General features: G+C 38.7%; 1 protein-coding gene across 1 annotated transcript in view; it reads right to left on the bottom strand.

Annotated features, from left to right (window-relative positions):
- The window catches only part of APBB1IP (amyloid beta precursor protein binding family B member 1 interacting protein), a 65,982-nt gene that overhangs the window by 17,708 nt on the left and 21,750 nt on the right, over nt 1-26,524 (bottom strand). The window contains exons 4-10 of the mRNA XM_009569312.2: nt 24,990-25,279; nt 22,967-23,044; nt 20,859-21,018; nt 17,118-17,239; nt 7,869-7,943; nt 6,455-6,598; nt 3,011-3,121 (exon numbers count right to left, since the gene is read on the bottom strand). Coding sequence (XP_009567607.2) covers nt 3,011-3,121; nt 6,455-6,598; nt 7,869-7,943; nt 17,118-17,239; nt 20,859-21,018; nt 22,967-23,044; nt 24,990-25,279 — 980 coding nt within the window. The remainder of the gene's footprint in view (nt 1-3,010; nt 3,122-6,454; nt 6,599-7,868; nt 7,944-17,117; nt 17,240-20,858; nt 21,019-22,966; nt 23,045-24,989; nt 25,280-26,524) is intronic.

Raw genomic sequence — 26,524 nt, 5'->3', positions numbered from 1 at the left:
AGCTTAGCCAGTCAGAAGTAAATGCAGTATTGTTTCAACTCAATGCTCAAAGCTGGGAAATTGTCTGCTTCCAAATTCAGCAGGATTTTCCAACAAGCACAGAAGTAAGATACTGCTGAAGCTGCTCAGTACTTGAATTTCTCCTGCACTATAAAGGACAAGCTGGTTTCTTGCCTCTGAGCTGGTCAGCTTCTTTTTTTAAGTTTGAAACAGAGCAGAGCAAGAAACTTGGCTGATGACTGCTCACAGTTTTGACACAGCATTTCCTAAAGGGGTTCTCAGAAAGCAACAATTCTTTAGAAAAATGTAGTATGCTATTATTAAAATATCTTCCAAGTTGTGTTACAGCTCCTGCATCTAATAAGGGCTGCACAGTAACCTATTTTCCAAAATGTTAAAATATCTCCTTTGATTTACAACCATCGTCAGTGAACAGCTAGCATGGGCTATCGCTGCTACTCTTCAATTACTTTCTCCCATTTGCTTTAAAGACAGATAATCTCCTCCCACAGCCAACACAAACAAGTAACTGGAAGAGAAACTCTGCAGGGCTCACTGTCCCAAAGCACACAAGAGGGAATGGAAGAGCTGTAAAGACAGTAGTGCTGCCCTGGCTGTGAAGGAATTTCTATCTGGCTTGGACTGAGCCGGGCATCCCAATTCCTTCAGAATTACTAGGTAACCAGTATTATAAAAATGAATGTTTATCTGTTAAATCTATTGCCTGTTGATCACTGTACCTGTCCGCAAAAGTACTGTCACTTCATCTTGAGGACTTTAGTATCAAAATATGGCAGGATGAGAAATATCTCAAGGATGATCATTTGCTTTTCTTTGACATCTCAGGACAAGTGACTCCCAACAAGAGAGAGATTTTCTTTTGGCTGACTCCCATAAAAAAAATGGACAGGATCAAAATGTGACTAAGTGTAATAAATGGGTCTATGTTCCTGTCCACACACTTTTCTGTCACCGGCCGTCCTATCAGAGGGACCAACATTTAACTTTGCACTTCCCCTCAGACCACAGATCTCAAGATGTATTACATCCTCAGCTCCAACCTCCAAAGGTAAGAGAAGGAAACAACAGAACTCATCTCAGCTGCATGCCTTCAAACATGTATGTATAGAATTCAAATGTATGTACAGAAATTACAATAAACATGAAACTCTCCATTGCATCACCCTCAGAAAGCCACTCTAAAAGGGAGGCTTACACTTCTGAAACAACAGAAGGTTTGACGATGTCAATACTTGCCCATATTTCCTGACAAACTTCAGCCACTGAAAGAGACAGCTGTTTAAAGAAGCCAAGTCTGAAACTAAGCTGCTCAAGAATCTACCAAATGCTGATTTGTGGGAATTCGAATGAAGAACAATCACTGTAACATAATCTATTCATCATTAAGTAGTGTTGCTTGGATATAATGATCTTATGAACATGATATTTATTCTAGTATACCGCAAACACATTTCACAAGCATCAGAGCAAACAGTTTTGTGAAGGAGGTTTCGTACATTTATAAGCCTATTACATGTAAAGCATTCCCTAGTGAGCTTTTGATCTCATTCTTCACACTTCACATTTAGGGTACAGTGCTGACATCACACATCCAATAAAACAAGTATTTTAGTTGAGTCGTGACTTCTTCTGGTGTAAGTTCCTATTTTTAGCATACCTCTTTTCACAAAAGCCAGCAATAAATCCAGAAATTTTTGCTAATCATTGCGAGCAGTTAAACACATTGATACAGAACACTTCAAAAACCATGCTTTTATTTTCACCTGAACCGAATGTGAATTACTGTTATTAGATTAGTCAGACCAAACATCTGTTTAGAAAATAATTTTCCCTTTATTTTTATATCAGCTCCCCTTTTCCCTTCTTTTTTTCATTAGAAGTTGTATTTTCAGAAATAATGGTTACCTGTTAACTTCAGAAGGCTCAACCCTGTTTTACAAAAAAGGATGAAGTGGTTTTTTTTGCAGACAACTATAGTATTAGAATTGCTCATCTGTGTTAATTAAATACATCTGCTTCAGAAAATAAGTCTGGGTCTATAAACCACTTCTGCTTGGCCATGTGTAAATTAGGCTAGCAGACATTTTGAAACTGAATAAAAAAGTGCCATAAGAGTGCAGCTACAGCCAGAAATGTGGTATTATAAGTGATCCCTGATGTGAACATTTGCTGTACTTTTTTCTGAGATGGAAAGATACTGTGTTTTCCAACATCATCTTTGCCCTGCACTGAACAGAGAAGTAACAAAATAATTATCTTGTACACAATAATCTCACTGTATTCTAAAATCTATATTAATGGTAGCTAGCAAGCAAAGCCTAATTACTGCAACCTGAAAGCTTCATTTATGCTATCTGAACTGTGTGAAAAGCAGCTTTTTTTCCTTTTCCTGAGAGGAATGCAGAATTCCCAGCCTATTTGCAGTGCTACTACATAGAGAGTCAGCAGTGAGACACTACTTCAACAGCAAGCACTGATTTTTCGAGAGTGGCCAAACAATATCTTTTTCCCTCTTGCCACAAATAATTGTGCAATAAAATATGCCATCTGACATGTCTATTCCTGTGAGATTTTGCGTCTCACTTCAACAAACCACTCAACAGGTATGACTGAACTGCAGATAAAAAAATAGCCATACCTTTTAGTTTACAGTCCATGGTGCTTAGAAAGCCAGCATCAGGGACTACCAGCTTTCTCAGCACACATCTGCCCTGTATGCCATTTCTCCAGATATGTCCAGTCACTGAACACATATTCAGCCTTGTTTTAAAAATAGCTTTATAGATGCAGTGTAGACACATATCATAGGACTACCAGTCCTTCAAGTTCTAAAGCTGCTAATCAACAACAAAGTGAAGAAGAAAATAGACATGATTTTGCAGGAGGTATTCTATCTCATCAAGGCCCCTGGAGCATCAAACTTAAACATGTTTACATATAAAAGAAAGTGGGTATGACATTTGCAGAACTTATCTTCCTTGTACGTTACCTTCAAGACAAAGCAGTGATTTGTAGGTGCTTTATATTTCACTTTGTGCTGAGAACCATAATAAACGTTCACATTCTCAAACTGGAGGAAGCATGCCAGATCTCGTGACGTCTACAAGTGAAAACCAAGCACATTGTTGTTAGAACAAATTGAATTTTGATGTGAAACTCATTGATAGGACTTTTTTTCCAGTGCATGAATGCCAATGCTTTTTTGATTTTCAACTGTCACGAAGTTGACTGAAGAAAGATGAATTCTAAGCATGTGCATTCTTAAACTAACAATTGGAAGAAGGTCAGTACATATTAGGAATAATACAGAACACAGTGCAACATCTTAGTGTGCTTTATTTCTTTGTGTGGAGACTTTGGCTTATGCCTAGTAAGACCAAATAGAACACCACACTAAGAAATAACATTAGTAAAATCAATATAGGCCTTGCAATCACAACCTTACAATTCTGGGAGGAGAAAGAAGGTTTAGGGTTCTAAATTGCTTTGGGAGCTGTTTTTCTTCAGTATATGTAACAAAGAAACTCTCATCAGGAATTAAGCATGCATTTCATCTCTTTTGCTTTGAATTTTCCCACATTTCCTGTCATCTTTCCTTTTCTGTTTATCATAATATTTGCTTGTTCACATTATGTTGCTGAAGTAACAAGGTTTCTGTTGCTGGCACACTTCTCAGTCCCTACAAAGCACAACTTTTGCAATCCTTGCAGTGGAAAATGCAAAAATGGCCGTGTCACATGGTCATGGTTGGCTAAATGGAGAAATCAGGAAATTGTGAAAAAAAAAAGAAAAAAAACCCAAACCACAGACCCCCTCTACCCCTAAGAATGGGGTTATATTTATGTAGACGATTATTATTCAACACTGCTTTCATTCTTATCAATACTTTTATTACAGTATGCCCCTAGTTTGATTTAGTTACAAATTGAGTTTGCAAGTAAGATTTGTGGTGAGAAGAAACACTAATACTATATGTAGACAGGTACCGCCTCTTTCCCTTGTCTCCCCTGAAGCTGATGCCAGGGATTCTGTCATAACCATGAGGACCTAGGTTTTTCCAACAGTGTAAGTTCCTAAACATGGTCAAAATCATGCAGTATAGTGATGTTCCTTTCCTTTATGAACCAGGTAATGGCAATTAAGACCAACATGAGTGCAATTGCCATTTTCATCTACGCAAGGAATAAATTTTGCAAGGGACGAAGGCACTTATTCCTAGCATTTCTGCAATGTCAACACAACAAAGCAACACAACAGGAACAAATTTTAAAATTGTATCTGTGATGCTGATTCAGTTGTTTTGTGACCCTGTGCATTAACAGCATGTTTTTGAATGGGATATGAGTAGTGTAATGCCAAAGAAATCCAGACAGCAGTGCTGACTGGTGTCTCATTTTTTTTAACAAAAAAACCCCACCAAACACAAGAAACACCAAAGGCATGTGTGCATAATTATCTGAATCTGTCCCTGTGTTTTCATGTTTGACTTCTGTGCTCTTTCATAACAAGTGAAAACTTGATTACACAATGAGTTTCAAAACAATTGCAGCAGCTGAAGATACTATTTCCTGCATTTGCACTCCTCGTACCACCCCGACATGGGATGAACCCTCATAATTTAAAGGCTTTCACTGAATTCTGCTGCAGTGCTTGAAAATGTTTAGCACCCTCATTGCACCAGAGATTACCGTCTCCACAAAATACGTGTACCTGAGCCTCAGCTGTTCCAATAAAGAGTCCAGTAACTAACTTAAACCACCATTTAACACAGACCTGAGATGAGAGACTTGACTTTCTCTGCAAATGGCTAAGGCATGGACATATGCATCCTTTTGCTGAAGGCTGTTACAGAAGCAGGAACAAACAAATGATTTCATATTATTTTAAAGAGCTGTGACTATCTCCTAAAGAACTAGGTTGAAGGTCCTCAGTTCCTGTGAGTGGCTGAGTTGGTAACACCGTTTGAGTCTGAAGCAGTCACACAGCTTCTTAAAATGGCTCTGTTACAGGCAGCGTGGTATACAGGCTATAAAGACTAACAGGCAAAAAAGCATTAAACTAAAACAGCTGTTGCAAGGTGACTGCATGGCTCCACCCTGAGCCTGTTTGTAGTCCATCACTTGAAAAAAAGAAAGCACTTTACTCATTTGCACTATGATGGAACATCACTGAAACAGGTATCACCAGATGATGAAAAAAGGTTGGGTAAGTTTCAGTATGGGCTTGCCCTGCTTTGGACTGTGCTACTGGCAACTGTGGGAGGCAGGCTACAAAGAAATGTCCAAGACAGACTTTTCATTTGATTATTCTTATACTCTTTCCACCTTAAGTGCATTCCAAATAGCATCCTAACTCCTAATTGATAGGATGTTGTATGTTGTGTGTGTCCAACACAATCTGAGGACTGGAAGCCATTATGTCAGGATCAGGTAAAGTCAAAATACATTGCTCTGAAAGCAGCAAGGTAATTTAAATCTGTGTTTTACTGAGATTTGGTTATAGACACAGCTCACTGGGGCAGCCACACAGCATTCTTTTACAAGTAATCGATTTTATTTTTCCTTTGTAATATAGTCAGAGAACAGCAGAACAGTTAAGTTTCACAGCACAAATCACAACAGCAAAGCTCCATCAGCAGTACCAGAATTATAAAATACGAAGCATTAGTAGAGCTGTAAGCGGTAACAGAAGTGATTTTCAGAACACAGAAAAAAGTAATAGAATAATACTAGTCTCAGAAGCCAGCATTCTACCTCGTCACTGTGCAAATGAGAAGCCAGCCACCGTTACGTGGAACATGTCCAGAACCCCTTTGCTTCTCCAGAGTTGGCTATTCAGACTCTTTAAATATTGTGCAATAGTATAGGTTAGTGCATTTGATTCAGTGGATGCCTCTCTTTCACTTCTTCCTACACAAAGTATAGTCTTAAAAAGCCTTAAAAAGCACACATTCACTAAGTGATGAACACTATACAAAAACCATACAGCATTTCTGCATGCTCGTTACTGGTGCAGAAAGTCAGGATCAAGAAAAGCAAAATTCCACCTTTTCTGCGATAAGAAATTAGTTAACTTGAAAACTTTTAAAATATTCTTCCAGAAGGAACCCATAGAATAGTGAAGCATTTTGGCAGCATAACACCAGCTGGGATATTGTCCTGTTTTTCTTTTCCCTGCTGGCTTCTGGAGGTGTGCTGTTTCATTGATGCTTTTATCTATTTTTTCTATCCATAGAAATCAAAAGGAGAGAAACGTGACAGGATTCAATGACTACATTCTAGTATTTGCACAAGTGGTGTAGTAAAAAGTTAAACCAAAAAAAACCCAACCCTCTCAGATGCACCAGACAGTGCTCTTAAAATGTCACCAGGGGAGTTCTTCACTTTCACCTCCATGAATTGTTATTGCTAAAAGGATTATTTGGTTTCCTGACCTTAGTTTTTCCTTTGGGTACATAATAAATTCCAGAAGCTCGTAGAAGAAAATAACGCCTCTTCCAGGACTTTTTTCCATCTTCTTTTAAATAAAGAGCCCCTTCAAGCTCTGGCACAATGACAGATGGCCCACAGAAGCTTTCCTGTGCAACAAGAATCATAATAGTACACAAAATAAATTGATTAACCCTATTAATAAATAGCAGAAAAATGCTCCCTTAAAAAATAAAGACATTTCCTGTGACAGTGAACATGGGGAATGCAGCTACCAGGCAGATGAACGCCTTAGACAGGCAAAGGAAACTTTTCCAAGCTAATGTGGTAACTCAGATGTGCAAGCTGAGTGTTCACACTGGAAAAGAAGGCTCACAAAACCTCTGTTTTCTAAAGGGACAAGCAAAAACCTATAAAAGCTTTTAAATAGACATAGATGTGTTCAGTGAAGGCAATAAAACAAAATGGTTGTTACCACTGGTTTTTTTTTGTCTATTACTATATCTATAGCTTCTGTAGAGAAACACTTCTCTAGAGAGAATCTTTAGAGACTGCTCAGAGCTCCAAAAACAGCTAAAGAAAAAGATCTCCCTCAATCTCTGCTTTCACTTTGAAATACATGCTAGCATTTATGACACTGTTTAAATAAATGTACTTCATCGTTTGCTTGAAGATCCTACTATTGGGGAATTTTTAATGAAAACACACTTATCACACTGTTTTCACTTATAATTTAACAAAACTTTGCGTGTTGTCATCTGTTGCCTTCGTGAGATGTGCTAATTTGAAATAGGAATCCACAGTCACCTGAGAACAGCATTTCCTTTGTGAACTTTTAGCAAATTCAATCTGCTTGCCAGAAAAACTAGGATAATCTGTTCTTCCACATAGCTGTAGATTCTTCTACCTCGAACATACAACCGAAGGAAAACTTCAGCAGAAAGAGGCTAAACAGACTTTATGGAAAAGCTGAAAGGTTCTTTTCCTGTACAACTAATAATTTGAGGTAATGAGAAGTAAATCTGCTTTATCAACCATAACATAAAGTCACAAGGGCTGGCCTAAGGGTATGTCACAGCTGTTTCTTTATTCATATTTGTGTAACACTGCTTATATTGTTATCATGGCATTCGTCTTCATAGAAACACTAAGTAAAAACATGCCATGGCATTGGGGTCTATAAAAACAAAATTATTCTCCATTGTTTAATTTCTCTGCTAGGGAATACAATCTCATTTTTAATGGTGAGCAGCAGGTGCAGAGGAAAATTCACATACCGAACCTTAGACACAAAAACATCAACCATCACAGAACTTCCGGTCATTATGTGTTTGCCCAAAAAGAACTACACACTGTTGTACAGCAGATGCAGATGGTGGCAGAGTTTTGGTGATATTTACATTATCAACTTAGGCTTACCTCCAGCAAAGCCTCTTTGATTTTATCATTCATTTCTTTACTTTCATTCTTCCCTTTGTTTTCCAGGTAGAAATTCTGATTAAGACAGAAAAGAAATTGATGTTCATTACAAAGACAGCAATACAAGTAACTAAATCACTACAAACCTATTCAATAGTTACTCAGTCTTTCAATATTCATATCCAAGCCAGCAGATTCTTATAAAATCTTATAGAAAACTTTAATCGCAGTTGCCTGCTCTTGAGTTTTAATTCTTCATTTTGAGTATGATTCAAAAATAGTACAAAATTACTTTTCCATAAGTATATCAGCCTCCCAAAATTTTAAAAACACTAGCTTATGTTTTTGGCTGGTTTTCTGGATGAATGCGTTTGATTTCATCATTCCATTTTCAAGTCTTCTTACATTATTATAGGCAGTAGACAACATAACATTTTATTGACTGTTCTTATATGATTAATACAGTGCAGTATCAAAAAGTCTAGAAAGCGTTTTTCCTAACAACCGGATTTGGTAATTTGTACACTTCATATCTGGCACTCTGGATATAACTCAGCTCTTAATTTTTAATAGAAGTGCTTGTATATCACAGCCTTTATCTAAAGTTACTTATTTTTATTTTTAAATCCCTGCTCATGATCTGTGAAGTATTTTTATGCAATGAAAAAAGTACTAAAAAAATCTAGAAGAAACCAGAAGAAATTATCATCATATATCTTGGCACATGTGCTCCAGCCTACTGAAACAAAAGCCTACACTTTGAAACAACCCTCTGCTTCTGTGACAAGAGGGTTGTGAAGCTGCAGCTGCCTGCAGAGGACTCAGTGCCTGTCTGCCCCTGCAAACAAGGAAGCACAGTGTCTCGTTGCACACAGCTATCAGTAAAAATAAATTCATCCTCTGTTAAATAGTAAAACCCACTTTGCACCCATCTGCATTGTACAGATGGACAAGAGGACAGCATCTGGACATACACGCAAATTCAGAGAGTGGGAAGGCAGCTCAGGAACATGCTGTGCCAGAGCATGTGCAGCGGCTTGGCTCAACAGCAAGCAGGGCCAGAGAGTGAAGCCTGGCTGCCTGCACACAGTAAGGCAGCTGGGCATGAAGTGCGCAGGTAGATAAGGGCTATGCATCAAACAGCATTTGGATCCACGGGCAGGAGGCCAGAAGGGTAACACTCAAAGTTCTCCTGTTTGTAATTTTCTAAACAAAAGTACACGTAGAAGAGGAGCTTGGGTTTGTAAAATACCTAATGCATAGGACAGTCCTACTGATTTTCCTGAAATTAGTCAAAAAGGTAAGTTTGTAGAACAAAGGACATAAAACAAATAAACACCACTGTCTAGGAAATAGATGAATCTGTAGAAATCCAACACATTTTGAAAGCTATCTACTTAAAAATTACTCCTAATGCTATAACTCTTTAGTGATTGTGTAGGAAGAAAATGGAGAGTTTATCTGACTTTTCATCTCTCTGTTTTTTTCATGTGTAAGTACTATGAGAATGTGGCAATATATTTGTATGCTTCAATCTCCAGAACCATTAAACTGCAACACAAATGCAAACATTATCAAAAGACAAATAAGCAGTGTGAAAATGAAGGAACATGCTGTTGCTACAGTATAAGAAAGAAACAAACAAGCAGCAAATCTGCCCTGCCAGAATACCATGTTTACAGTAACGAGGTTTATCTGAAGTGAAACCCTGCTCTTCCACACAACCACATCTTCTTTTTCAAGCAGTGCTGTGAACAGCTGTCTGCCAGAACACAAGCCTCATAGCAGACTTTTTTTGGAGGGGCACCAGGAGAGGAAGGGGAAGAGGTGTGGATACATGAAAAGCAGTTCTTTAAAAACTGCTTTCATAAAAGTTCACATGAAGTCAGACAGGGGACTTCAGAAACACAGCCACCTGCAATTTGTCCTATGCTGATGTATGAACATAAGAAAAGAAACATTCAATACAATGGACAGTCATGCTAGGAAACACAGTAACATTCTTCTCTAGCACATGCAGAAGGACATAGCTAGCACCAGACTGCCTGGGCACATTTTTAGTCCATGGAAGCAAACACTGAGGACCACAGCTTCATGACTATATGTGAAGACAGTATCCATAGTGGCAAAACCCCAAACCAGCTTAAAACAAAATCTGCTTAAAAGTGTCTTCTCAGTGCAACCCATACAGCGATGCCAGCCTATACAGTCCAAAACCAGCGGTCTGACTGAGTGACAACACTCCACTCATCCAACTGGCAATAAAAGACACTATTCTGAGCAGCTGCAGCCAAGTCCTCTGTACATGTGCAACAGCTCTTCTTGACAGGGAGCACTACTGCAGCACTGCTGGCCTGATGTTGGCACACCCATTTTGCATTGATGAAAGTATGAACAGAAAGCTTAGAGGGCACTGTTAGAATGCTGGCTTGGGCCTCCAGACTTTGGGATCGATTTAGAAAGCAGAGGGACATGCAAGCTGTAAGCTACCTTCTTTTATAGATCATTATAAAGACATAGTACAACCTTTAAAATACACAATGAAGATCTATCAAGGTAAATACACCTTATCACTGTCTCGACAAGGCTTGCTTCATTGGCTTTATTACTGCCGAGGAGAGTATTCATCTGGCTCAGTCAGCCTTCACTGCACTGGTAATAAGAAAACAAAGCTGCTCTGATTACAACTGATTCACATTGAGGCATCTGGCATTTATTTAGTAGAAACACAGACCACCCTGTACTGACATACTCAATGGCTCAGAGAGAAAGTTTGTAATGATATCTGTGCTGGATCTCTAACAACGCAGCTTTTGCATTAGGGAAACAGGACTCTGTCACCTACACCAACATTACACAGAAGTCATCTTTCACTTGTCAACACATATTTCATTTATTACTGATTTACCTCCTTTATGTCTCTGCCCTGAAATCTGGATGTACATGGTACTTATTATTTGTCAATGGCTAAAAACCTGGGGAGCAGACTGTACACAGTACTTGTTTTATCACTGTGTGGTCTACTATTTTATCAGAAGCATTCATCCTACAGGAGGCAAACCACGTGTGTCCACAAGAGGTCATTCCAAGTCCAGTAGTCAAAGGTCATAATAAAAGGCAAGCTCTTTTCTGTCCGAGGACACCACCGTGAAATGCATTTTGGTTTGGGATGTCAGGTCATTAATGGGACAAAATGTGGCTAGAGGGCAGCTCCCTGCATATGTCTACAGATTTGAGAATTAACTATTTTTTACAAACAAAAGACAATGTCTTCCTCTGGGTAGAGAGCTGAGCTTACTTAACAGGATGGATTCATCTTGTTGTGCTGAAAACTCCCCAAACCCCAAACCTGGAGTGTTATTTTGGGGAACAAAACAAAGTATGCTGGCATACTTTGTCTTTGGGTTTGCTTTGTTTGCACTGTTGGGGTTATTTGCTGCAGAGATGAGCAACTGAGCACTTTTGCTGAATTGTTCCCTGTGCCTACACACCCCACACCAGTCCATAGAATCACAGAATCACTTGGTTGGAAAAGACGTTTGAGATCATGAAGTCAAGCCATACCTGTCCACAACTAAACTATATTTCTGAGCACTTCCTCTACCCGTCTATTTTAAATACCTCCAGTGATGGTGACTCAACCTCTTCCCTGCGCAGCCTGTTCCAGTGCCTGATAAACCTTTCAGTGAAGAATTTTTTCCTCATATCTAATCTGAACCTCCTCTGGCTCAGCTTGAGGCAATTTCCTCCTGTTCTGTCACTTGTTACTCGGGAGAAGAGGACAACACCCACTTCACCACAATCTCCTTCCAGGTAGTTGTAAACAGTGATATGGTCTCCCTTCAGCCTCCTTTTCTCCACACTAAACAACCCCCGTTCCCTTAGCTGTTCCTCATAGGACTTATTCTCCAGACCTTTCATCAGCTCACTGAAGCTGACAAAAAGCCAGTTGTTCTCCTATGCCATTCTGCTTGACTCAGACTAATGCAGAACTACAGTGGCAGTTTCAACACGTACTGCTGGCCAGGTAGGACATCCTTAAGAGACATTATGCCAGCATGTCCCACAGTGCTTATGCACAACAGTGGCAAAACTATCTTTACATTAGCAGGAAATTCCACATTCACAAAAGAAAATCCTAGCCACCTTAGGTGAATTTTGTGCTTTGTACTGTAAATTACCCCTAGTCTATGCATACAGACATCTCCTTCTGTATGGAAAGGCAGGTAAAAAAAAATGAGGCTGCATGCCTCTCCACTGTATAACCCTCAAACAGTGGAAGACGGAAGATGTTTTCAACAGTTTTAAAGAACATCTTTGCTGGCATGTAAGCAAACCAAACTTGGATAATGGTGGAAACAGTAGCCTTAATTACTGCAATGTCAAACTCTCTAGTTGGTGTTCTGTGTCTCTATATCTCTAAAAAAAGAATTTCCTAAGTGAAAAAGCACATCTCTCAAACTTTTCATCTTTTTTTCATGCACAGACTGACCCTAGCTGGAATGCAGCAGCTACTTGTCAGTACATAGCAAAAAACAGGTGTTGAAGGCAGCATCCTCCCTTCACCTTCCACTTAGGTGGTATTTTTGCTTTGAGACTACTGAAACTATTTTTCCAGAAGATCTGCAAGGTCCGTACCAGCGTGCAGCAAACAAGGCAGTTCCTCCCTACTCATGACTTTGTGCAATGAGCTACCTGTTTACACTTATTCAGACTGCACCTGGAATGAGGCAAGAACTGGTCAGCTCACATCCCATTCAGCTCACTGCAATATACTGAACACAGCATGGTTTGCAGAGAAAAAATAAACCAAACACAGTCAAATCTGCAAGCCATATCATAAAGTGTCCCCTAAAAAAACGCACATTAAAAATATCCGAAGATGCCAGGGATTGCTCTGAAGATCACAAATAAGTGAAGATAAAGACAAAGCTCTTTTGAAGCCCCCAGAAATTGATTTGCAACTCTGCTTACTTAATTTTATAATGATTGAAGGAATCACCACAGCTGACTTATCATGCCTTGAGGATGATGGTTTTCATCATTAAAGGGAGGGGGAACACAGAACAAATGGAAGACATACATATGCTAGAATGCAGCTTAAGTGAAGCACTTAAAAAGCTGACTAAAAGTCAATGGGTAAAAAAAAAAATATGCATAAAACTGTTTCTGTGTTACAGTCCCAAAGCAGAAAACCAAAAATATTTATTGAAGTAACATCTTCAACTTGAAACTATATAGTGGTCTGAAAGAAGAGATTATTCGTTATAAGTTACTAACCTATTATATGTTTGAATATTATGTATAGTTTCTGAGATTTTAGAACTAAAATGTAGGATTAGACTGAACAATAACTTTTAGCTAGCCTGCACCTGGATACTTACGCTTACTTAAGGAATTTGAACAAGGCTGCAGTTAGAAAGAATGGGGAAGAATGTGACTACATCTAATTAAGCCAGATAACAAGGACTAGTGCAATAAGAGGAAGAACCAACTAGGACCAGATGCAACCTTGAAGAAGTGCCCAAAGAATCTAAGAGCATGTGCAAGAAGGAAAATTGAAAAGTTCAGCTAGAGGAAGACTGCCCACCTTCCTCTCCGAAGACCCTTATCGGCCATTACCATGAGAGAATGCACAAGCGCTAAAAGGAAGAGACTTATGACAATGAGTTCTTGGAACTAATTTTACTAACCCAACCTTCTTCTCAGAAAATTATGAATACGTATGTTAACCTAATGCACATGTATAATATAGCACAATAAATATATGCTGGCTTTGACACCTAGTGTGCAAGCTAGGAGAGATTCCCCTTGCATCCAGCACCGTCGCATACCTGCTCTATAACTCTCTGCAAATTTGGAGTTTATTCTGCGAGTCAGTCTGAGACCAACCAACAGAGAGAGAAATTAAGATTACTACACAGTGGGAGTACAGTGAAAAACACTTCCTTTTTCTCACTTCTATTTTTTTATGCATTTGCCAGCACACCCAATAACCAAGTTCCCTGTTACCCTTCTATGTTTTCTTCACTGGGTAACAGTGGAGACAAAAGAAAAACGTTGATCCATAAATGTGGCCAAAATGGTGAAAACCAAAAGTATCACCTGGTGGATACTAGTCCAGTTTCACTGACTTAAAAATAAATATTCAAGCACGAAACTCATTACAGCTGTCCCGTTATGGAAGACGTTCCAAATTCCCTACTCCACCTTCTCATGCTATTTAGTACTCTCGCTTTTTTGGAAGACAAAAAGCCAATTCAGTGTATTTGTACTCTATTGGAAGGTATAGCTCTTTCTCTTGGCTTACATATGAGGGAGCAGAGGCATAAAACACTCACTGCACAGATTTTCACTAATTTTCATAAATACTCTCCAAAAAATAACAAAACCCAAAAACCAATAACCGCACATGCATGTGGTGTCACCAGCAGTTTTTTAATTTATCCCGTCTGCTTGTAACAGTAAAAGAGAAACACAGGAAATCAAAATACACTCAAGCAAAAATAAGCGTCCTGAGAGTGCTCATGACTGGCACTTACAGCCAGGAGTTTAGATTTGACTGCCCTTTAAAAATAACCCTGTTTAAATGAAACAAAAGCATTTCCTACAGTTTTCTTTTTTTTAAGAGTCCCTTTTAGCTGAAAATTGTTCTTTGAGCTTTTGGAAAAGAGGTGTTGAGACCTGACAGCATTTCCTTTCAAAAGTCAAGCACAGCATCACTCAACCACATGACAAAGCACCACCTTTCCAGTGTTATAAAGGCTTTCTTTATTTGCATATGTACCAATATATATTTTTCTTTCACTCCTTAGTCACAGACTTGTGACGCTCCATCTCTGACAATGAGTCACTCATGCCATTCACGGAACAATCTTTGACTGCGAATTCACTGCAGGGTAATTTATATTACAGTGGGGAAAGGGCAAAAGCGTGCCGCCTGCCTTCATGAGGAAAGGGACACCTGAGGGTTTTACAGATGCTTTTCCTAAAATGTATTCCAAATACTTTAAAAAAATGTTTCCAGAAACAAAGCTGCAGAAAAATATTAAAGAGTTCTGCATGACAAGAATGACAATCTTCAAAAAAAGCCACCAGTATTAGCTGTTGCTAGCACAGACATAGAGAATACATTCTGCATTTCAAAACCTTAATTCCTCCTTAGAAAATGAAACACATTTAATTAATTGTTGCTTAGTCTATACCAGGTATATAACTAGCTCACGGAAAGAAGCAATGCATATTGCCATGGGTCACAGACCTTCGCAGAGGTCTGCTTGTATCAGCAATGCATTTGGACATCTTTATAAAAAGAATTTTAAAACCATTTAATTGCATCAAAGCTATGTAATGAAAATTTTGCCTCACCAATTTGTCTAAGAGTAAATTGTAGACACCTGGTCACCTTTGGAATTTGCTCTTTTTCCCCCTGAAAAATATCTGCAAGTTACAAAGCTGTGAGATCTCCTCAGACAACCTCCGGCAGAATGAGCACTAAGTAAGACCAAGAAGAAATCCAACTGGTGCTGCATTACTGCCACTGGCTGCATTCTGTAACTTCTGTACTCACAAAATGAGTTTTCAGGGCAACCTTGACTGAGCCAGGAGGAGGAGGCTGAATATACCAAGAACACAGTAACAGAGCACAGGATTTCAGTTTCCCATTGGCTACGCAATGATTTCCGTAAGTAGTTAGATCGTTAATTGTACACGCCGCCCCCCACCAACTCAACACTTGGTTTACCTTTTCAGGGGCTCACTCCAGATCATGTATTTTACCACGTTTCATTATTAAGCATAAGCTCTGTCTGTACAATACTGATTATTTTCTGCCAAAAGACAAACTGCCAATATGACCATACTACTCTGCCGGTCTCACAATGTTTGAATTTACTAAGCCTGACAGATGGTTGGACTTTATTACATTCAAAATATTTCAACAGTGTGATAGCCACAACTGATCCAGTTTCCCTAGACTGTTCATTTTGGAGCTTACAACAGAGGGGCTGCAGACATGTCCAGATCAAGCTCAGCACGTTCTCAGAGGAGAGGAGAGCTACACTCTTATTCTGGTTTAGCTTAGGTCATGTTTATTTCTAAAGCCCATTGCAATTAAAATGCCCAGAATCTTCATCAAAGATGTATGACTTATGGAAGGTTCACAGCGTTTCCCTAAGCCATTTGCCCAAATAATGCTATTAGTCTATGAATCAAATGTACAATCGAATCTCTGCTGCTAGATATGTTTATGTGCATCAAAAAGTAGGATATCTTGAGCCACCATGTATGTTTTGCTTCCAGATTAGGCTTTGCTGTTTCGCACTAAAAATCAACATCTATTGATGTACACTGCAGGATAAGTTTTCTTTCCCTGACTGTGGATACTTGTTATGTCAATGAAAGAAACTTCCTCTCTGCAGGTTTCATTTGAAACACTGTCTCATTCTGAAAAAAAAAAGGCTTCCTAATGAGCAGCTTGGTGAGATTTGCTGCCAGATTATATATTTGACTCATTTTTTTGGCAATGCTGAATTGCTCATTTTTCTCTTGCTGCCCTCATGAACAAACCAGATGCTCAGAAAGCTAACAGACCACTAACAAGGCGAAAAGATCTACTGCCCCCAGAACCCATCAACTCTATGTTTGTTAGTATGGTTCTGACCGCACACCACAAGAAATAAGTGATATGTGTATACACCTATCCTGAATCATTTGACGCAAATCAGTGTGCAGTCCCTCTTTTCACAAAGTTAATGTACACAAATTACAGTTCCTCCAGTTCTCTCCCCCAGTCTAAATGAAATCCAGAGATAAACACTCTGTAGTACTTAGCATATTCTTCATTAAATTTTGCATACAACTGGCAAAAACTGGACCTCCAGGGAAATGTTTATTTTCATCAGCAGAAATAGTGGACAAAGAGTAGTAAAGACAAAAGACAGGTTTTTACAGCTGTGCCATCTCATCCCAGTTCTGAGAGCTGTTCCTAAGCAACAGCTTGTACCAGGAGAGAACTACCTGCTTCATTTTTTACCATTGCAGATGGGACTTTAAAATAGTATCCAAAAATAATAAAAAGACTAATTTTCAAATCTTTGTATTCACCATTTTGTAGGGTATTTTTGCTAAAAGTACAAGGTTTGCATTCGCTCATTCCGAACAGACAGAGCTGAATGAATAATGCAATAAGCTGCATACAGACTAAATTACATTATTTTAGACTCTTTTTCAAACACCATGTTAGCTTACCTGGGGATTTTTAAATAAAGCGTATTTTTCACTTTTTTCCAAAAATAGGATCTTATTCTCAGTGTCTCGAGTCCAGTTTGACAACACTTCAACAACATTTTCATGGTCTTCAAAAAACCTTTCTGGAGAGACAGAAGAGGTAATGTAAGACACTCAAACTCTCCCTCCCCTCTCCTGAGGCTGCAGGAATTCTTGTGTAAGAATGTAATCATTATCTGATGTTCACTCAGAGCAGAACAGTCCAGCACTCTTTTCCACTGCACAGAAGGGAGCAAACCTACATGAAAATTGTTGTGTGGAAGGGCAAATTATCTACAGAGGATGCCTTATATAGCTCTGACATGCTCCTGGATTCCTCCTGCAACTCTGTGCTGTTGCCTGAAGACCGCAAACGATGGAAACAGTGACTTGCTGTGAGCAGACAGTTATATCCATACATCTCACCTGCTTTTTGCTTTTGTTTGCTTTTGGTTTTTAAGGTTTTCAGTATGATTAGGGTGGTATATATTCATGTTGGCCACTAAATTGAAAAATAATAGTAAAACCTCATTTCCTTGTCTTATTACTTATTGGAGCACATGTAAAACTGTTTTTTGTCAGCAGGAACAACTGTCTGCATTGAAAATAAAATGTTTTCTGTCAAGTAACTGTATTTAAAAACAGAACTAGCAAAACAGAGGAAATAATAAGACAGACTGAGAACTGATGTGAAGATATACACTGTTTCACTCAGCATCACTGTATTGAAAAACCTCACCAGAGATATGGGAGACCTATTCTCTGTTCTCTCCCTTCCTGAGCTGATCTGAACCCAGATCCTTCACCCAGAAAAGCCACTGGGTACACTGAGGTTAGGCAACTCCTCTCTCTTCCACGGTTTTGTTTGTATAAGTTAGTTGAACAGTCACATAAACCCATTTGGAAGGAAAATGAATTGAGCATAATTTGACAGGTAATTTTGGAACAACCCAAACTGCATTTTTCTACAAATTCAGTACTGGGGCAGGGAACTCACCCAGGTCCGGTTTTCAGTATGATTTTGGCAGTTGCCTGGGAACAGCTGTATTCCTATTTCAGTGGTCTGTGCTGATCACATCTTTCAGTGGCCTAGATTGGCCTAGTATAAGAGGAGATAATAGTGCATCCATTTTGTAGGCTTTCTTTAACACTACTTGTTACTTTTGACACGGGTTCAGTCTGTCCCATAAAAACTATATTTTGTGAATTAATTAAATTCACAAAATGAGATTAGCTGCAGGGCCAGTATATACACAGTAACAAAACAATACAAACAACAAAAACTACTCATTTAGCAGTTGACATTCTGAAATGCACTGGAAATATAAAGCACTATATAAAATCCAAGTAACAGATATGCGGGTAAACAGCAGGTTATAGTCCAGGATAGCCGTAAAATAATTCTCAGGTCATAACGCTAGTTATTTAATGCCCATTTTTGTCACATTTACTTTTGTTTGTACATTTCCAGAACAAGGCTTTTCTTGCGTAAAAGCTATGATCTTACCCTCCTCGGAAGAGTCTTTTTTTATTATTATTGTTACAAAAAAGTAAAATCTCGATGCCTATTATAAGGCAATACTCCTTATTGCACAATACATGGCTGGTATGTACAGCCTGGTGTTATATCACCATCTCAGTACTGAAATTATTTGTGATATCTAACATGCAATAAATCTAAAACTGTATTTTATTTGCAGCGATCATCTTTCAAAATAGCAGTATGTATAAGATACTCTGTCACGGATCTTCTGATATAAAACTAGCTTAGACCTTCAGATCAGCCTGAATATCTGCTGCTCAGATTTGCTTCTTAAAGTAAACGTAATTTTATTGTCTTGAACACTAACATGAAAAGCAGGCAGAAAGTGCAGGAGAGCCTGTCTTCTAAGCATGATGATAGCAATAGAGCTATCTGGGACTGCCAAGAAGTATACTGACAACAATAAAGAATAGTTCATATTGTTTTGATTTTGAACAAAATTAACTGCATGTTGCTGTGTGCTGGAAGCAGAAGAAAGAATCTGCACCACTACATCCATACTGAAATTCCCTTCTCCAAACGAAAAGCCCCCATTCCTAGCTGATTTGGACTTGGTGATAGACATCTGCATCAGAAGTTCATATACTTTTCCTTTTTTCCTGAACCAAATACTGATTTATTTCCTTTTCTACTCTTCTTCAGTCCTGGCTTTTAAAATAGTTTTTATTCATTATGAAAGTAATTCCTTACTATGCCAAAACCCTACCCTTAATACAAAGCACCTATCATTCACTGGGACTAAAGTAACAGTAATTTTTACTTACTTACAAAAAAACCAAAACAGTCTAACCATTAACTCCAGTGTTTGCAGCATATATTGTCCCTGATGCCTTCAGTTTCAATTGTGTACTTGGGAATTCAAAATGTCTATCCAGATTATGAAGAAACACAAGAACATTCTTTTCAATCATTACGGAGATTCAGAAAACGATCTGTTTATGTGCTGTCATTCTAACACTCAGAAATGTTTGTCCGAGTCAGACTAGACCAGAGGGAGGGAGCAACTTTCCAAGACAAGAAAACACTTTTAAAATTATTCACAGTGACATTTGTGATATTTCTAAGGTCTAATGACATTTCCAGTCTTTCTTAGTTAAGATAAGCATGTTCAATAGAATGTAGCAATGTTGCTTTGTGTATAATCTTAATGCAGTGGAAAGAACTGATTGGCAGTTACTGTCTCTGCCATTCTTACAAGCAAATGAGTATCTACTTGCTCATGAGCAATCAGGATTTTTTCCAGCTATTTTTACATTTCTTTGGTTTAGTTTGGCAAGGTGATTATTCCTGGGGCTCTTTTAAAATGCAATATAGATATTTAACTTCCTTTTTTTTTTATTTCTACATCTCTACTGGGAGTCTAAACTGAGAATGCTAATGGCTGTTTGACAATTTCATGTTTCTCTAGGTCAGATACTGCCCTGCAAGAAAGTTATGGCAATTTTCCTTTTCCTTTTGATGTAAATACTTCTGCAGCTTGGACAATAAAAAGATTCTGAAATAACTTACAACTATAGAATACTCCATCCTTAATCAGGCCTTGAAGCCTCTTTGAAACAAAACTCATTAAGTTTCACCAAACAATACTTAAGTTCTGAACAGCCATTTCCTAGGGACCTGGAGGCCAGGTTAGTTACTTCCTAAATCATAAGGTACCACCAGCAGAGCTACAGCCCCGTCAGAGAGCAATACCCTGTTCACAATTACACTTAAGAAAATGACTATCATAAATGAAAAGCATTAGAAATAACTGACATGCTTCTCAGTTAGCCTTGTTTAATGACAACATTTGTTTGGCCAGCATGTTACAGCCTGCTGACAGTATTTCAGCACTGCATCCTCTCTTCAAAGAGTAGATTTAAGTACTGATGTGTTGGGTCTGTCGTCGCCTTGACAAACAGTGAAATTCAAATGACCTCTTCATTTTGTGTAAAACAGGATAATGGAAATGGTGACAGACAAGGAGCCTTCTGCAGCTCACAGCATGGACAAATGGAAAGCTCACTCCTACAGTAAGACTAGCCCAAGTACAGCCTGCAGCATCCTTACCTCAGAAACTGCGATGTTCCAACACCAGCAGACAGACGGGCATGAGATATCTTAATTATCATTTCAAGATTACCAATAATATAGGATGCACTACATCTATTTGCTGCATGCTCTGTTCCTATGCCACTTACCAATTTGCAGCTCTGGGTACATCTCATACAGACACCAGTCAACGTTGCAGTCACAATGGGTTTTCTCGAAGAGATTGTCTAAAACGTCTCTTGTCACCTGACGCTCATCTACCATTAGTGATTTTGTGCTGTTATCATACATGTGCACCTTGACAACAAGCTGAGTAAAGAGTTATAGAAGAGTCAGTTAATTTCAGAAGCAAGTGAAAGGCTAGTCTGAATCTGCTAACACAGATAAGAAAGATCAAGTCTGAAGGTTGCTACTGACTCAAACGCACCCTGTCCCACAGTGAGCTAAGGGAATAAAACAGCTTGGAAGCTTTTATACTCTACTGCCATCAAAGTAAAGACCCCTTCTCAAAAAAAAAAGGAGATTGAACCTTGTCCCATGCATGACTTTAGGAAAGGTGAAACTGCTATGGAGAAAATGCAAAAGTTAAACTCTTCTCTAAATCTACTAGATATGCAATTAAGGAAAATGCTTGATAGGAAACCAAGCAAAAACAGGACAGTGCCCATACTGTAACCAAGAAATGCAGAAAGTTTAGTTTTAAATGACAAAAAGAATGGAAGCAACTTGCCATGCCAAAAGACTAACCTGAAATCAGATTGTACTAAGACGGGCAGTAGTCCAACACTCATCAATAAGCAAATAGATAAGTTGCTCATATTGACCAAATTAACCTAAGACACTCATTATTTCTTCATATTGTGAAGTACTTGCTAAATTAGAAACTGTGCACTTTTTATTTCAGAGAGGAACAATACAACAAAATGCTGTAGTAGATAAAATGTGATAAAGAACTGCAGATACATTACAAGGAAAGTACTTAAAGTGCTCCATTAGTACTGAAAACAGAAGAAAAAATGCCTACAGGATCTGTACATGGAAACTGTAACTAAACTAGTGAGTTGGGAGAACTTCTCCATACAGACTTGTTTAAAAGCTCCTTAGTTTAAAGGTGTGCATAAGCAGTGAGAGAGACAGAGACAACCTCTGTTGTAGATCAGATAGAAGCAGAGAGTGATGATCGTCAAGAGAAAATCTACACTATCTCTGAAAGGAAAAGCAAATGTAACAAAAAATGTGAACTTGCTTTGATTCCAACCTTAGTAAGTTTCTTCCTCTCTAAAATAAGCAACTGAGCTATAGTGCAGATTATAGAGAAAAAGAAATGTTGTACATGAATAATCTACAACATGCCTGGGGAAAAAGGGTATTTTTGTCTGGTTATAGCTGAGTGCTCAGAAACATGCATGCAACTTCCATCTTCACAGAATCACAGAACGGTTGAGATTGGAAGGCACCTCTGCAGGTCATTTGATCCACTCCTTTGCTCAAACATGGCCAACTAGAGCCCATTGTCCAGGACCTTCAGTACCTCCAAGGAGGGAGACTCCACAGCCTCCCTGGGAAACTTGTGCTTGTGCTCAGACACTCTCACAGTGAAAAGTATTTCCTGCTGTTCAAACAGAATGACTGTTTTTAGTTCACCTCCATTTTTCAGAGCCACTGAACATCTGCAGCTTCTGTTGAGTTCAGCTGGAACACTAGCTTAGGATGAATGGGCATAATTGCATGACATGCTGCAGCACTGTGCAGACACTGGCTGGAAGCTTTCTGATTCATTGGTCTAAAATAATTTCTATTATCCTTGTACATTACTACACTGCTGTGAAAAGATTTAGCAATAACATCTTCAGGAATTAATTTGGATTAGTTAAACCCACATGCATTGTAAAAGAAAAGTTTAATATTTCTGGAATCAGCATAACATAAGTAATCAACATTTTTATATACAATCCAGTTTCTCTAAAGCAGCCTATCAGAAGAGTGGGCTTTGCCCCAACATTGGAAAAAAAAGAAGCAGTCTCTTATTTTCCAAGCCCACAAAAATAAGTCCCCCACAGGCAACATTCTCCTAGACTTCTCTTCACGCAGATAACAAGACAGCACCACAGAATATCTTTAGACGTCTCAAGTTACAGACAAAATATGAAAAAATCTAGTGATTTTAGTAAGAATTTTATTATTGAGAACAATGATAGTAGATACTTAGTTGGTAGCTCTTCATTAGAAATAGCATTTCACTTATTTTAAGGCTTACCTTTCTAACTTTAGCTTCCTTCAGTTTCTGCAATGCAAGTTTAATCTTGTCAGCTTTAGCCTGTGCTTCCCGTTCTTCCTGAAAAAATCCCAAGATTATTTGGTATAATTCTTGTTAAATAAGGCCAGCAGTTTACGTTTACTTGAAAAGGGTTGCTTCTTGTTATTTACACCCAGAACAGAAGGCTTGCTTTCTTTCCAACTTCAGATCCTTGCTCCCCACTGTTGAAAACCATCTTGTCTTTGTTTTCTTGCCTCTTAATTAAAGGCATCTTCAGCACATCTGATCATTTTCTAGGTCATCACTCAGGTCACAGATGAGAACATTAAAGAATAACAGCCACAGTGCTGATGTCCCTTCTTATCAGCCAGCAAACCATCGATTAATACCCCTTGACTCTGGAAGGTTAGCCAATCTGAGCCCACCTAATCAGCCACCCTTCCAGACCACACTTCCTCAGCTTCCAAACCAGACTTTTTAGAAGCTTGGTACTTCCTTAAAGGTCATGAGTCTAAATCAAGATGGGGATGTTTGTAGAACAATGGACAAAACTAAATAGCATCTCTTCTAGGTAAATAAAAGACTTCAGCATCTGAAGCTGTCTAGCTGCTGTTTTTGTAAATGTTGTAAATAGTTAACTATTTTCTTTGAGATAGAGAAAAAAGGCAAAATTCCTCCCACGTCTTCAACTTTCACTCTCCAAACAGTACTGAAAGGTCCTTTACACCAAATGAAGCCGTATCCAGTGAATTACTTTTTTTATAATAAGAAAGGTCCTCTTCCTAGCAAATTTTCCATTCCTTTTGCTAAATATGCCTGCTGTATGATGCTAAACACAGAGGCAACAGTGCTGTTGAGGGGATTCATATTCAGTTTGTAAGGACTTTCAAGCTGCAGTGAATTGCCCATGGTTCTAAGCAAAACTGACCAGTATAGTCCTACATGGGCTGACAAAGGACTTTTCACATTCCCTAAAATCCTTCCATTCCCCAAACATAAACATCTTCTCTGCATCATAGTTATTACACACATGAATACTGAAAGAGATGCTCTTAGATCTTTCATGATTCCAGATTCATGTTTTTTTTTGGCTGCATCACTCTTCTAATGATCCTTCTCTCCCCACAGGTCTGTGATAGGGCACAATTCTTACATTGTTTCCCTCTCCACAACCTCATGCCAAAGAAATGAGCTTCTAATACTTCTACTAGAAATACCACTTATTATTTCAGTCGTTAAAACAGCTTTGCAAGAAACACAAACACAGAGAAGGCTGTGATAAGTCTGAGATTTTAATGTAAATGTAAGCCAATTGTTTATAAATAGTACCTACTGATAACTTTGGCACCTCTTAAGTAAAGAGCATTTGTCCCATAGTACAGATGGTCTTTATTACTTCTTTTCAAAGACAAGACCAAGAAGAGTAGAGTGGTTCTATGTTGGGATTTGGAGAGGTACTTGGGCTCAGCCTTGCACCTATTCTCCTAGCAAGTGTTGGGTTCTTCACAACTGAACAGCTCTTCCTATTGCAAGAAATGAACGAGCCCAGGGATGGACCTGGGCAATATCCAGAACCATCTCATGAGTAGCAATAGCACAGACTACAATGAACAAACGCAGCGACACCTTCACAAGATGGTGGGATCTTTGGCCATGCTTTGCACTGATGTCAAAGCCAAGTTCTCTATGAGAAGGTATTAACTGACCAGCACTTATTAAAAAAAAAATCAGTGACAAGTTTTCTGTTACAGTAAACCGTTTGCAATGATTTATGCCTTTCTTGGGCTATCAAAATGATGGTTAGAAAGGTGAAGGAATAGGCAACAGGTGAAGGAACAGGCAGAAATTGCTGAGCCCACAATAACAGAAAATTCTCATTCCACAGTTCATACATATTTCATCACTCCAGAATCTTCCCTAGACATTTCTACCTCGAATGTTCACTGTTGTTCCAATAACAAATACTACTTGCAAAATTACAATAACTACTGAATGCTTAGATCAAGGTTCCACCCAGGCTTACCTGGGTGAGTGGCTCAGGAGGAGGAGGTGGAGGTGGTGGCGGGAGGTCTAAATCAGGTTCTGGAGGTGGAGGGGGCAAGTCATCCTCAAACTGTCCAGTAATGGTAACATAAGAACTTGATTTAGAATAAATGTCACTATCCAAGCCTGTTGAAGGCTGAGTGACTGAACTTTGCTGGTTGTCAGAAGTTTTCTGGGCTTGCAAAGTTTCCTGTTCAACATTATTTATGTCTGCTACAAGATCAGCCATTAAAGCATCCAGGTCTTTGTCCTCTAGGGCACTCAGGGACTCTGTAAAGAAAATCACAAAATATGTCAGAGCGAGTGCAATGCAAACCAGTATGTTTCCAGTTCAGTGGAGATTAAAGCGCAGAAGGCATGTTTCCTGTTAGATACAAGGGCTATGGGAGAGGAAATAACAGTTGAAATGGGTTCAAGTAACAAGCATGTTCTAGGAAGAGCCATTAATCTGGTCATACTGAAGTTCAGAGTACAAGGAACTCTGAATACAAATTAAACAGGACAGGAAGCTTCACTTTCAGTGACACAGTCTCAGTCCCCTACGATATCGTAAAACTTGGCCCTGATCTAACAAGGTTTCTGGGCATATGCTTAGTGATATGGGTGCAAGAAATTCCATTAGCTCCCATTACACTATTTACTCCTCTTAAGTACATACATACATAAACGCTTAGTAAGTTTTGGCACAGCACACAACAAACTCTGTAATCAAGGCCTAGATTAAGAATAACTTCATATATCACTACTATTCTACAGCTCTAACATTAACATGAAGTAGAATCAGAGTTCTAAGATACAAAAAATTGTATGGTATTATTTATAGCACATCAGTAATTCTGTGATGAACATCTGTGACATACCTCATGTAACACACAGGGATCTGAGGATTCTTTAAGCAAAGAACAAGAGTCTCTTTTCAAAAGCATCTCGTCACCCAGAAAGAAATATTGTAACTTTTGCTTCCTGTCTTCTACTCAGTCAGAGTATAAGATAAATCCTATACTGCAACTTCATATGCAATTTCTTCTTTGCTTGACTGAACTAGCTATGATATAAGAGATGCTGTGAAACAACACCCTGAAGGATGATTTACCTTTCTAGAAGAGACGGGGTCTTTAAGAACAAACAGACTCAGTGTTTTAAATCTCTTTGAACAGTCTAGCAAAAACAAAACAATCCCAGATTGGGAAAGCTTTAAGTGGGATTTTGTAAAGCGATCGAGAGCGCTGAACTAGATACTAAAAAACGCTAATATAGTCCAATAAAGAAGAGATTCATCACATGAAGTGCAAACATGTCACTAGACTGTCTCAGTTTACTCTAATGCTAATGGAGTACTTTCATAAGCTTTTGTTTTCAGTGCGAAAGTGGGCTTATGATCCCCTCCACCTCTATGCTCTTTGCTGGTAGAGGCATTTAGGTAGCTTAACAGTGAAATGATTCTGGGACTAAAACACAGGATGAAACCAACTCAGGCAAATGCATACAACCAGACTCCAGCAAAAAGACGCCCCA

Source organism: Cuculus canorus, chromosome 2 (genome assembly GCF_017976375.1).
Source record: "Cuculus canorus isolate bCucCan1 chromosome 2, bCucCan1.pri, whole genome shotgun sequence".
Taxonomy (NCBI): domain Eukaryota; kingdom Metazoa; phylum Chordata; class Aves; order Cuculiformes; family Cuculidae; genus Cuculus; species Cuculus canorus.
This window is presented reverse-complemented; position numbering and strand designations above follow the sequence as displayed.